The 14,166-nt window shown below is 38.8% G+C and overlaps 1 protein-coding gene across 2 annotated transcripts in view; it reads left to right on the top strand.

Annotated features, from left to right (window-relative positions):
* The first annotated feature begins 2,769 nt into the window (after nt 1–2,769).
* Nucleotides 2,770–14,166, top strand: part of LOC127420955 (WAS/WASL-interacting protein family member 2-like) — a 46,796-nt gene continuing 35,399 nt past the window's right edge. The window contains exons 1-7 of one of the 2 annotated variants that reach the window (XM_051663609.1): nt 2,770–2,865; nt 3,705–3,837; nt 7,086–7,218; nt 7,404–7,514; nt 8,521–9,204; nt 9,922–10,116; nt 10,644–10,745. In XM_051663609.1, the coding sequence (XP_051519569.1) occupies nt 3,772–3,837; nt 7,086–7,218; nt 7,404–7,514; nt 8,521–9,204; nt 9,922–10,116; nt 10,644–10,745 (1,291 nt within the window). In that variant the 5' untranslated portion in view covers nt 2,770–2,865; nt 3,705–3,771. The remainder of the gene's footprint in view (nt 2,866–3,704; nt 3,838–7,085; nt 7,219–7,403; nt 7,515–8,520; nt 9,205–9,921; nt 10,117–10,643; nt 10,746–14,166) is intronic. The other variant, XM_051663610.1, reaches the window with a different exon arrangement.

Here is a 14,166-nt window from a genome sequence, read left to right on the forward strand (position 1 = left end):
TCAATATATATATATATATATATATATATATATATATATATATATATATATATATATATATATACAATAGTGCTCATAAGTTTGCATACCCTGGCAGAAATTGTGAAATTTTAGCATTGATTTTTAAAATATGACTGATCATGCAAAAAAATGTCTTTTATTTAAGGATAGTGATCATATGAAGCCATTTATTATCACATAGTTGTTTGGGTCCTTTTTAAATCATAATGATAACAGAAATCACCCAAATGGCCCTGATCAAAAGTTGACATACCCTTGAATGTTTGGCCTTGTTACAGACACACAAGGTGACACACACAGGTTTAAATGGCAATTAAAGGTTCATTTCCCACACCTGTGGCTTTTTAAATTGCAATTAGTGTCTGTGTATAAATAGTCAATGAGTTTGTTAGCTCTCACGTGGATGCACTGAGCAGGCTAGATACTGAGCCATGGGGAGCAGAAAAGAACTGTCAAAAGACCTGTGTAACAAGGTAATGGAACTTTATAAAGATGGAAAAGGATATAAAAAGATATCCAAAGCCTTGAAAATGCCAGTCAGTACTGTTCAATCATTTATTAAGAAGTGGAAAATTCAGGGATCTCTTGATATCAAGCCAAGGTCAGGCAGACCAAGAAAGATTTCAGCCACAACTGCCAGAAGAATTGTTCAGAATACAAAGAAAAACCCACAGGTAACCTCAGGAGAAATACAGGCTGCTCTGGAAAAAGACGGTGTGGTTGTTTCAAGGAGCACAATATGACGATACTTGAACAAAAATGAGCTGCATGTTCGAGTTGCCAGAAGGAAGCCTTTACTGCGCCAATGCCACAAAAAAGCCCGGCTACAATATGCCCGACAACACCTTGACACGCCTCACAGCTTCTGGCACACTGTAATTTGGAGTGACGAGACCAAAATAGAGCTTTATGGACACAACCATAAGCGCTATGTATTTTTTGGCCACGTGGAGTGTTTTGTGTAAGTGCAACTTTGTCCTGGCAGGTGACTGTTCTAACTTATCCATGAAGAACTCGCACCATTTCATCAATTTGCAGTGCTTGGGGGCGCTAAAACTTTAGAGAAATTGTCGATACTGTATTTTATGACCCCAAAATTAATGTATTCTATTTTTAAAAAGTTAATTTGTCTGCAGGACCATTTAAAATGAAGTTGTGAAAGTGATTAAAATAGTGGAAAACAATACATATGTACATTTTAACCTAAAATAAATGATAAATATCTATTTTAATAAATAGAAAAAAAAAAAAAGAAAGAAAAAAAAATGAACCCTTAAATGCATGGGAATTTCACCAAACACACTTACATTTTCAGGTCTTTAGAGACTAGGCACGTATATCTATCACAAGTGGATCTACAAAATGCCCAGATAGTGGAACATTTTCAAAATAGTTTCAAGATAATAACAAAATAATAGAATAGAATATATTCAGATGTATTTTATGGTTATTTTTCATATATCAAAGCGATAAGGCCCAGTTGAGCCGGGACTCGAACCTGGGACCTTTGATTTATCAAATCAAATCAAATCACTTTTATTGTCACACAACCATATACACAAGTGCAATAGTGTGTGAAATTCTTGGGTGCAGTTCCGATCAACATAGTAGTCGTGACAGTAATAAAGACATATACCAATTTACAATAAACATCAGAATAACACAACACAATTTAAAATCTAATATACACATAATTACACATAACACAATATACAAATAATAACATTCAATGTACAGTATACAATACACACAATATAGATTACACGTTATACAATAAAAATAGTATGTATAGTATATATAAAATATACAGTAGGTTGTATTGTACTGTATTGACATTCAGGCTGTCGGTTGACAGTCAGTTGCCAGTGTGTTGTTAAGAGAGAATATAATGTATGACAGTCCAGTTTGAGATAATAAGAGTAATAAAGTGCAGTGCTGATGTATATTGATCGTGAGAGATCAAGAGTTCAGAAGTCTGATTGCTTGGGTGAAGATTAAGTAGTAATTTGTATGAATATAGTACTAATTTCTCTTATAATAAACAAAGAAAAAGATATATTGTGATGGTAAACTTATATAGCTGTGATATAATCATAAAAATGTAATTTATGGAAGTGCAAAAAAAAAAAAGAGGGAAAAACAACCATAATACAGACCTAGGTCTCTAAAGACCCTATACACTTTTGATAGTTAAAGGGATAGTTCACCCAAAAATGATCAATACAGCTCAATAGATCAATATTTAAGTCCTTTTCCCTTCACTTTCACGTTCTCCTTCTTCTGTTTTTGGTGATTCATTAATGCATATCGCCCCCTACTGGGCAGGGAGGACACTTTATGATAAAAAAGGACATCAGTATTGATCTGTTTCTCACCCACACCTATCGTATCGTGTCTAAACACATGGATTTAGCCACTGGAGTCATATGGATTACTATCACAATCCCTTTATGTGGATTTTGGAGCTTCAAAATATTAGCACCCCTTTGCTTGCATTGCTTGGACCTACATTTGTGTTCAGCAGAAGAAAGAAAGTCATACACATCTGGGATGGTATGAGGGTGAGTAAATGATGAGAGAATTTAAAGTTTTGTGTGAACTGCCCCTTTAAGGCATTATACATATATTTAGATTGTGTGAATTTAAACATTGTTTTTGTGTAACAATGATAAGAATAATTTTATAATTTTATTATTTATTTATTTATTTATTTATTATACGACGTAAACGTAGAATGACGTAATTTCCGTTCCGAACGGAGGAGCAAATGAAGACGATTGACGCGCGAGATATCATGTATGAGGAGATACTGGTTTGCGAAAACATCGGACGTTGCAGAGAAAAGTAGGCTTAAACATTGTGTCATTACCTTCGAATAAACATTGTATGGCAAGTTAGCTCGACCGACAGAATATTGTATTCCCAAACAGTCGACAAGTTAGCCATGAAACGTCTTGACGTGACGGATGCACCTGCCAAGCGCGAGGCCTTGCTAAGCTACAGCTACAATTGAGCCAATTCACGATCATATAAAGGTCAAAATAAAAATTACATACCGATTTAAGTGTTCGTCTAACTCCGAACTTTGATGATTAGTTAGTCAACGTTGTGGAATGTGCTGAATGGTGCATTCAGATAAAATGAGATACTATGTTTCTTCTTGACTGGAAGCTGCAGGCCGTCTTGTTTACATACCAGCTAGATATATAACAGAGTTTCCACCGACAATATTTACTGCAGATATTGACATCGCAATAAATTGCTTCGTGTTGCCTACCACTGCCATCAAAAAAAGTAATAAGATTCTGAAAGCTTCTTGCACTGTTAGAAAGAGATCCAATATAAAGCTATTATGATTTGACTGTAGTAACAATGGCGAATTTGGTGGAAACAGTTTTTGTTTGTTTGCTTTTTGGGAAGGAACAGACAGGGGTTCAAGGAAATAAAGTGATATATCTAACTAGCTGACGTTATCTGAGCTTTGTTGTAGCCATCTTTTTTACCTGTTAAATAAGAGGCTGATCATTCATTGCGATGTCCCATTAATTAAAATCTGCCATCTGTTTAATGACACCCACCTTATGGATCGCGTATCTGACCCATATCTATTTGAGAATTTATGTGCACCACTTTCACTGGCTGTCACTTGTAAATATTTGGGTTTATGCTTTCTGTTTCATTAGGTAACTGTCTTCATGAAGTTTTAAGTGTGGCACGAACTCAGCTGCGAAGACCGGACACAGATCCAGGATGCCCATTCCTCCCCCGCCCCCTCCACCCCCTGGGGGACCCCCTCCTGCCCCCACCTTAAGACAGGTGAGTATTGGAGTGCAGTGGTTCGCGGGGGGTCGCGAAACCTCATATGCTTTGAAGCAGTCTAACATCTATAAAATGCGCAATACAGCAAGTCAGCATAATCGTCTAACTCAGCGAGGTCTAAAAATCTCAACATAAAAATAAAAAAACTGTCCAAAGACCTAGACACACTGGCAGCTGTAGCTCTGCCAACAAGAACCTCTTTGCACAACTACGTGAGAATGAAACATATTTTGCTTCTAGCAGAGGTGCGCTGGCTGCCGCGTGGCCAAGTAAGGGCTTGTGAGTTTCTTTTTCTTAGATCTTAAAAATTCATGTAATTTCTGCAACAACATAACATGTTGTTATTTAACATGTGTTGTACACACACACACACACACACATATATATATATATATATATATATATATATATATATATATATATATATAAAAGACGTTCTTATAAGTAGGGGGGGCTTCTAGGAAAAGTGTTTTAGTGTCCGTAGGGTTATTCTTACAACAGTGTAAAGGCCTATGCTCACCAAGAGCATCCTGATACAGCAATGCAAATCCATGCAAATCTTTTTACTTATAAATATAAAGTTACACCGAGTGCAGTGCAAATTTTCTCCAGGCTCTGTTAAAACTTAAACTGTATTCTTGAATGAAAACTATACTCTAGAGCCCGACCGATAAGGGATTTTTGAGACCGATATGGTGGCCGATATATTTAATTTTTGAGCTGGAATGAAAACAGACCTTTTCTATGTGGATTTTTCACCGATTTTGCAGTGATATGACTATGCAAAGGTACTCAGAAGGCTGCTTTCTTAAATATTTTTATCAAAGAATATTTGACATTATTATTATACATTGTCAACAAATTCTAGAAATGAACACTGAGAAAATAAAGAATAAATTCAAATAAAAGAAATAGCTAAATAAACATCAGTACTGTTTAGTATCAGTCATATGCTGACTATTTTAATACTGCCAGTCAGTTATTGGCAGGTTGTAACACAAGAAGCATTTACACCTGCCGAGTCAAGAGGAAATACAGCAGCAGCGGTGTTACACCGTATTCTGCTATACAAGTTCAGGGGAAACTTTCAACAGTGGAAAACCAGACTTCTAAATATTACATTTTATAAATGACACGACTGGATTTGTTCGGTTGAAGGAGGTACCAAACTGGGAATCCTGAACAAAACAGTTTGGTGAATACATGTTTACACATTAGCATCCACTCAGGGATGAAAGTAGCTACGCGATTAGCTAGTTAGCTGTAAGCTCGTTGTCACGGAGAGTAAAAGATGGACCAGCATTGCATCTGACCAACTAGGTAACAGCGTAGCATGAAATCAACACTCAACAGATACAATCCACCACTGCACCATTGTCTGCTGAGCTGCAAAAAGGTGCTCTGATGTTTACCTTTCAATCTCCTACATTACTGACTGCACTGACAAACTCTAGCTGGCTAACATAGCAAACAATAGCAAAGATAAACATGAGTGACATGGTTGTCAGGGACAGGGTTAACATTATATTGAAAAGGGTAAATGATGGGGTAATTGTTTAATAACTTTCCAGTATGTATTTCACAAACTACTTAGCAGCTTACTGAGAAGAGACCGCTTGGCTCCACCCTGTCTGCAGAGCCACCGTCAATTCAGAGTCAGCTCTGTAAACAATGGAGTCGAAGCGCGCTCTGCTGGACAAACTATGTAATGACACCAATTCTAAAGCATTGTTTTCTGCATTGTGTTCTGAAAAAAAGTTTTCATATCTGTGCATATTGGTAAAATATACGCCGATACCGATATAAAGGCTAAGATCGGCCGACCGATATATCGGTCGGGCACTACTATATTCTGATCGGTCATGTGCTTTAATGCAAAATACAACACATTGTTTAAATGTAAGGGATATGTTGGTACTCTTGGATTGGATGGATGAAGAAAAATTTTCTGATTGTTTGCTATAGAAATATATTATGGCATAATACAATATAATAATAACAACAGTATTGTACTGTTGTGCCTAAAATTTAAGCTCCATCTGCTTAGTGCCTGCACTGAAATCTTTTACAAAACAGAAATTAAAGTAGTCATTATTTCAAGTGCCCTGAAGGATGCATTTGGTGAAGTACTTGGTATAAGATTCACAGGCAATTTCTCTTGGTGGAGGTACAGACCCAAGTAACAAATGGAAACAACAGAATGCATAGAATAAAAAACTTTGAAGGGTCTGATGCATTTCAGGAGGATTATGATATTTGTTGTAATAATCGACCGTTATGGGTTTTTTAATGGCCGATATCCAGAGAGCAGGGTGGCCGATACAATGCCGATATATCACACAATTTAATATAGTAAATAACAAACATAAAATTGCTAAATAATAAATACACTTATTTAGCACTGTAATTACTCAATTTCACACTAAACTTAATTTAAATTGTATTTTAAATGATAGATAGCAGTTTCTTCTGATTTTTGTTTAGTCATCAAATTTGAGTAATTTGCACATGAAGAAATTGTTAATATATTAGGAAGAAGGAAATAACAGCACACACAGTAGTCCATCAACCATGAATGTTGTGCGCATTAACAATCGCATTTTCTCAAAAAATACTGAATCAAACCAATAGCACACCAATTTTATCATTAGGAAAAAAAGTTAAAAGTTACAGGGAACTGCTGAGGAGAGACTGATAGAATACGTGCTTCAGAGGAAGATATATGAGCACTCCACAGGATGCTGGATCTACTCAAGTTGTGAGAGGTTGATTTATTACATCTGTTTAAATGAGGTATGTGCATATCTGCAGATGGTGTATGATATTAGGTTTATTGATATTTGCCTTTTTATCATTAGACAAGAAAGTTAAAGTTACAGGGAACTGTTGAGAAGAGAGAGGGAGAATGAAACAGACGAGCACGTTAACATTACGAGCTCAAACGCACCTGCCGCGGCTCTGATATGCGGACTGTTTAAATGAGACTGTTGCAGACTGGTCTATTATTGTAGTAACACAATGGCACGTTACAACAAAACTAACTGTGTTTGGTCATTTACATGTCTCAGTCGCTTCACTTGCAAGCAGGCGATTCTCAGTGCCCTCAAGAAACAAATCGGCCAAACGGGAAAATGTATCGACCTCAGCGATATATATCGGTCAACCACTAATTTGTTGTTATTAAATCATCTTTCATGTTAAAGTATGCCAGTGTTCATAAAGTGGCTGTGGATTTTTTTCCTCAGGCAAATACTACCCCTCCCAAGCTGACCCGGGATGAAGCAAAGGGCAGAGGGGCATTGCTCTCTGATATCTGTAAAGGGGCCAAGTTGAAGAACGTGGGTGTTGTCAATGATAGGAGTGCACCTATGATTGAGAGTAAGTGTCCATAAAACAGACTTGAGAACAGTCTTGCCTTGAGAGGTGAATGTATTGATAGGCTCACCCCTTTTTCATGCACTTAGTTTGTGTGCTTTAATAAGCAAACAGTCTAGCATGTAAATAATATTTGCTTACATGCAAATCAGAATGCATCATCAACGAATGCTTTTGTGGTACCTCAGAGCCGAAAGTAAGCAGTGGATGCATGTCCACCAGTGCAGGAAGTTCTGCACCAGTGCAGCCAGTGGGAGGGCTGTTTCAGGGTGGTGTCCCAAAATTGCGACCTGTTGGAGGTATGTTGTTTGTTTCTAAAAATTTTATTTTTGGTCTATTTAATGCTGCATGATTGTGAGTAATTTGTTCTCTAAAAAATTGTTTGAAAAAGCTCAGGACTTGAATAAATGTTGAGGCATTTAGCAGTGAACTTCACCCTATTGTAAAGGTTTGCAAAAATGAGAGATTCACCCATGTATCAGCCAAACATTGATATTGGCCTATAAAAGCAATTATCTGCACTATCGGCTGAGTACTTAAAAAATATTCAATCAGGACTGATTGGTTCTTGTCAAAGAAAATGTCTCTTCTGTGGAATTACTTTTAATTAGGTGACAGTGACAGCGAAATTGCAATTTTTAAGCTTTGCACTGCTATAATTTCACAAGCTGGAAGTAGCGTTATGTAAGGGATAATGTTACAGTCAGCCATTTATTTAGCAAAAATAAACCCCAACAGGGTGATAAAGATCTTGTATCACCCTGAAGGGGTTTATTTTGGGATAGCAGCTGGCTGACTGTAAATTATCCCACTTATAAGACAGCTACTAACCAAATAAATAAATACAAGGACATACAATATTTATTTGTGAATCGCAATCGAAGAAAGAAATCAATGAACTGCTAAATTCCACCTCTGGTTTGCTTTGGTGTTCTGTTGTTGTTTTTGTAAATAGTGACTGTATGACTGCTCATTATCCAGCTTATTACATGATTACTTGCCAAATACATAAATAAAAAATGAACAAGATACATTGAGTTGAGTTGCAATCATTTTATTAGCTTACTTGTAATGATCGTACAGTGCAACTATAAGCCATCCGTAAATTTATTTCCCTGAAGCATTGCTCTGTTTTGAGCATTCTCAGCTAAATATTGCAATTTTGGCTCAGCCAATGGCTTGAGTTTAAGGCAGGACCATCTGTTTTCATCTTACAAAAAGATAGAAGTGTTTGGGGAAACCTATTTGAAACACTAGTGTGCAGAAACTACACACTTCGGCTTTAATTATTGTTTATACCCCCAGTTGAACCGTATGTTGCAGATGGTTCCGTAGGCAGGTCTGCACTTCATCCACCTGGCACTCGTTCAGCTGCTCCACGCCCACCTGGTGCCCACGACGATACTGACAGTCCCTCTCAGCAAAACTCTCCTCCAGAGTCCAGCTGTTCCCAGAGACCGTCCCTGCCCGATCTCTCCCGGTCCCCCGGTGGAGGCAGCAGCCCCTCTACAGGCATGAAGCACAGCTCTTCTGCCCCCCCTCTTCCACCCCCCATGTCTCGACGTGGAAACGCTCCGCCGGCTCCACCGCAGAAGGCTGCGGCAGCCTCGTACAACCGAGAAAAGCCCCTTCCGCCAACTCCAGGGCAGAGAGGACCCTCGCCTGCACCTGAGCGTGAAAAAGCACCTCCTCCGCCAGTGAAACCCCCTCCGTCTCCTTTGAGCAGCCGCTCCTCTTCGTCATCCTCTTCCTCCCTGGCCCCGCCTCCACCTCCTTACCGTCAGCAGTCCGGGGTCTCAAATGGCCCCTCCAGTCCTGTGAACGAGGCGGCCCCTGAGCTGCCCCAGCGGCACAACTCGCTCAGTAAGAAGCCTTCAGTGGGTGGACACACCCCAACACGTGGGCATGCCCCCCCTCCCCCACCATCACCCACCCCACAAGCTGGCAGACCCGCGCCTCCAGCACGAGAGCCTCCGGGACGGGGAGCAGGTGAGGTCTATTGTCTTTAGGTGCTGGTGGTCTCAAATATATAAAAGTAAATTGTTTAACAGTCTAATGTGAAAAGTCTTTTAATGTGATTTTTTTTTTTTTTCCAGTGGATAAATTATTTTTTTAGAAAAAATAGAGTTTTACCCAACAGCTTTAATTGTTTCATCCAGTTTAGCCAAAGTTGAGCAAATGTGGCACATCCTTTACTGTGTGAACGAAAATAGCATGACACAGGTCACTGTATTCACACTAAATTTTACAAGCGTCCAACGAGGTGTTGATGCAATTGTCCCATGTAATGAATGCAAAACTTGCAGTAATGATTAAAACTGTTTACAGTACCCAGAATCCCACACTTTAGGATCTGGCTTAAATCTTATTTTATATAGAACTTTTTAAAGACAAGTGTCTTCATCAAGTTCTCATAGTTTTGCCCAACCTTTTTCCCTAACATTTAGAGCGTTGCATTCTTTGCCTAACGAATAAACTGTTACATACTTTGCATAGGTGGTGTCCTGCGGACAGGTTTTGCCAAAATGGCTGTTCTAGAATCACAATCAAATGCTAGATAGAAGCCTTTAATTAGAAATGTAGTTCCATTGACTTAATATGATCTATTTAAACAAACCATAATTTCAGCCCACTTTTATACTCGTAATGTTTTTGCATTACTTTGTATTTGTTTTATGTTTTAAATGTGATTCCTTTGTACACCAGCTCCTCCAGTTCCTGGACAGCCATCTCGAAATGGCCGGGATGCTCTGCCGCCGCCACCTCCTTACCGAGGTAGCACCTCAGATGTTCCCAGCCGAGGCAAGCCCCCTCCTCCCCCCTCCCGCACACCAGCCGGACCCCCACCCCCTCCCCCGCCCATCCGCAATGGACACACTTCCATTTCTCGTTCCTTTGTAGGTGAGTCCTTCAAGCTCACTCTTACCTCCACCTGCAGTCTCACCTGCCTTCAAGATCCTCACATCATTTAGAGATAGGCTAATGTTTCTCAAATATTTTCTCCAAACAAAAAGATAATTTCCCTTTGATAAGACACAAAGGTAGATTTTGAGAATCAGAGATTAATTTACAGAGGCTTCTTCCTTATCTTACTGCAGTGTCATATTATGATAGATATCAAAAATACTGCTCTAGTTAATTAACCATAAATGTTAGGATTAATGTTGTGAAATAGGGTTTGATTAAGTATTTAACATCAAATGATTCGACTTAATGGCTTTAAGACAATCTGGTGGTTTTCAGGCATATTTATAGAAATATAGTCTGCTTAAATAATTAAGAGATCAGACAAGCAAATGTACTTCTCCTGATCTAAGCAGAATCAATTTGTTAGCTGAAATCATTCGTACATTTGTCACTGTTCTGAGCTTGAAATGTCCTTGAACATCCCAGAGAAGTTCTTATCTTTCGTACGCCTCTTCCAATAGATGACTTCGAGTCCAAGTATTCTTTTCATCCTCTGGACGACTTTCCTCCTCCAGAAGAGTATAGACACTTCACTAAGATATACCCAAGCAAAGCCAACAGAGGTAAGTCCTACAAAAGTTGGATCTACAGGATTCCATAATCATAGAAAACCTGGAAATATCAGGGAATTTTTTTAATTGTTTCCCCAAGTTGCTATTTCTAATAATGCTCTGCTCTAAAGCCTTTCATTGGCTAGACATAACTTTGACTCTTGTGTAGAGTAAAACTTGCTCCCAAGCCATAGTGATGTTCAGTTTGTGAATGAATCATTCTTTTGAGTCTGTTCTTTTCAATGAATCAGGTAAATTAGTACACATGTAATCTAAATGATTCATTAACAAATCAGTCTGAAGCTATTTCTTTTTAAAGGGGTCATGACAGGCCTTTTTTTATTTTAATGTGTTCCATAAGGTTCACTTATAATAGTAAATTATTTTGCACAAAAAAACAGTCATATATTTGTAAAACATGACCACCCTCTGTCAGAAGTGCTCGGTTTTGGTGGTGCTTCTCCTTAAAGACTTGACAGTAAACGGCCACTGTTATGATGGGCTCTCTGCTCTTGACTGACCTGCTCTCTCCTTGCCATCTCACTGCTCAGCACTACAGGGTGGGGCTATGGAAGTGATAAGGTAAAGTAGGCATTGATGTTTTGTTATGGAAGCGGACAGATCCAAATGTACAGTGGCAAGAAAAAGTATATGAACCCTTTGGAATTACCTGCATTTATTTACAAAGTTGTCTAAAAATCTGATTTAATCTTCATCTAAATTACAATAATGTAACACAGTCTGTTTCAACTGATGACACAAATGATTGTATTGTTGTTGTACAGATTGAATACATCATTCACAGTGTAGGCTGGAAAAAGTATGTGAACCCTTTGGCAAATGACGTCAACAAAATCTAATTAGAGTCAGGAGTTTGCAAACCTGACATCCTGTTAAAGAAACGAGATTGCAGGTGTGGATTAGAGCTACTTACAAAAAGCCCTCAAACATTTTGAGCTTGCTATTCACAATATGAAATACGGAGCTGACGTGGACCATGGTTTGGACCACCCCATGAGATCTCAGAAGACCTACAATCAAGAGTTGCTGCTTTGCATAAAGCTGGAAAGGGTTACAAAGTTATCTCAAAGAGCTTAGATATTTATCTGTCCACAGCTAGAGAAATTGTCTATAAATGGAGACGATTTAGTATTGTGGCTACTCTCCCTAGAAGTGGATGTCCAGCCAAGATGACTGAAAAGGCACACCACATAAAGCTTGTGACCGTTAAAGACTTGAAGGGAATCATTGGAACTGGTTAACATCTCTGTTCATGAGTCTACTGTACGGAAAACATTAAACAAGCATGGTGTCCATGGCAGGACACCACGAAGGAAGCCGCTGCTTTCCAACAAAAACATCGCTGTGCGCCTGAAGTTTGCCAAAAACCACCTTGACACTACACAATGCTACTGGGAAAATGTTTTGTGGACTGATGGAACTAAGATTGCCATCATCGAGGTAAAAATTAATTGCCGAGTTTATCAAGATATCCTACAGGGTAATGTCAGAGTGGCTGTGCACCAGCTGAAGCTCAGTAGAAGTCGAGTGATACAGCAGGACAATGACCCGAAACATTGAAGTAAATCCACAACAGAATGGCTTCAAAAAAAGTAAATCCACCTTTTGGAGTGGCACAGTCAGAGCCCAGATCTTAACCCAATAGAGATGCTGTGGAATGGCCTCGAGAGCCGTTCACACCAGACTTCCTAAAAATATGGCTGAACTGAAGCAGTTCTGTAAGGAAGAATGGTTCAGAATTCCTTCTGAATGTTGTGCAGGTCTAATCTGCAGCCACCGGAAACGCTTGGTTGAGGTTATTGCTGCCAAAGGAGGATCGACCACTTATGAATCCAAGGGTTCACTTTTTCCACAGCACTGTGAATGTTTAATAGGCTGTGTTCAATAAAGACATGAAAGATTAGTTTGTGTTATTAGCTTAAAGGGATAGTTCACCCAAAAATGAAAATTCTCATATCATTTACTCTCCCTCATGCCATCCCAGATGTGTATGACTTTCTTTCTTCTACAGATCACAGATTATGATTTTTAGAAGAATATTTCAGCTCTGTAGGTCCATACAATGCAAGTGAATGGGTGCCAATATTTTGACGCTCCAAAAAACACATAAAGGCATCAAAAAAGTAATCCATATCTTCAGAAGTGATAGGTGTGGGTGAGAAACAGCTCAATATTTAAGACTTTTTTACTAGAAATTCTTCTCCCTGCCCAGTAGGGGGGATATGCATGAAGAACGTGAATCACCAAAAACACAAGAAGAATGTGAAAGTCAAAGTGGAGATTTACTGAGCAGGGAGGAGAATTTATAGTAAAAAAGGACTTAAATATTGATCTATTTTTCACTCACACCTATCATACCGCTTCTGGAGACATTGATTTAACCACTGGAGTTGTATGGATTAATTTTATGCAGTCTTATGTGATTTTTGAAGGCATCCATCCACTTGCATTGTATAGACCAAAAGAGTTGAGCAATTCTTCTAAAAATCTTAATTTGTGTTCAGCAGATGAAAGAAAGTCATATACAGCTGGGATGGCATAAGGGTGAGTAAATGATGAGAGAATTTTCATTTTTGGGTGAACTATCCCTTTGAGCACATTGTGTTTGTCTGACTTTAATGAGGATGAGATCACATTTTATGACCAATTCATGCAGAAAAGCAGCTAATTGCAAAGGGTTCACATACTTTTTCTTGTCAGTGTATACCAGTGTGACATCACAATGTGGCGGAAGGAGAGAGCAAGTCATTTCGGCAGCTTTGTTTCAACAAAAACTCTTGCATTGAGGATGAAGTTTTGAGTTCTGAAACGTACAGTATGCTTTTATAACACAATGAACTCATGTTAAAAGATCAAGGAAAATGTGATTCCTCATGTCTTAACCCATTTAATTCTAATCCAGCAATTACAAATTACTTGAAAATTAATAGAAATTAATTTGTCACAAATTTGGATTTTGCGGTTTGGTTCAAAACAAAATACATTTTGAGATTTTAGTTTTCAACAAATACATTTAATTAATCGTACTTCTGCCTCTCTTAATAGTTCTGCTGATTAAGTGACTTTTTGTTCCATCACTGTTTTTCTATCAATTGATACCTGTACTGTACGTTTTAAATATTCAACTTCACGGGGGCCTGGGTGGCTCAGCGAGTATTGACACTGACTTACCACCCCTGGAGTTGTGAGTTCGAATCTAGGGCGTGCTGAGTGACTCCAGCCAGGTCTCCTAAGCAACCAAATTGGCCCGGTTGCTAGGGAGGGTAGAGTCACATGGGGTAACCTCCTCATGGTCACGATTAGGGGTTCTCGCTCTCAGTGGGGCACGTGGTAAGTTGTGCGTGGATCGCGGAGTGTAGCATGAGCCTCCGTGGAGTCATGCGCAGCGAGCCACGTGATAAGATGCGCGGAT

Source organism: Myxocyprinus asiaticus, chromosome 30 (genome assembly GCF_019703515.2).
Source record: "Myxocyprinus asiaticus isolate MX2 ecotype Aquarium Trade chromosome 30, UBuf_Myxa_2, whole genome shotgun sequence".
NCBI classification, from domain to species: Eukaryota; Metazoa; Chordata; class Actinopteri; order Cypriniformes; family Catostomidae; genus Myxocyprinus; species Myxocyprinus asiaticus.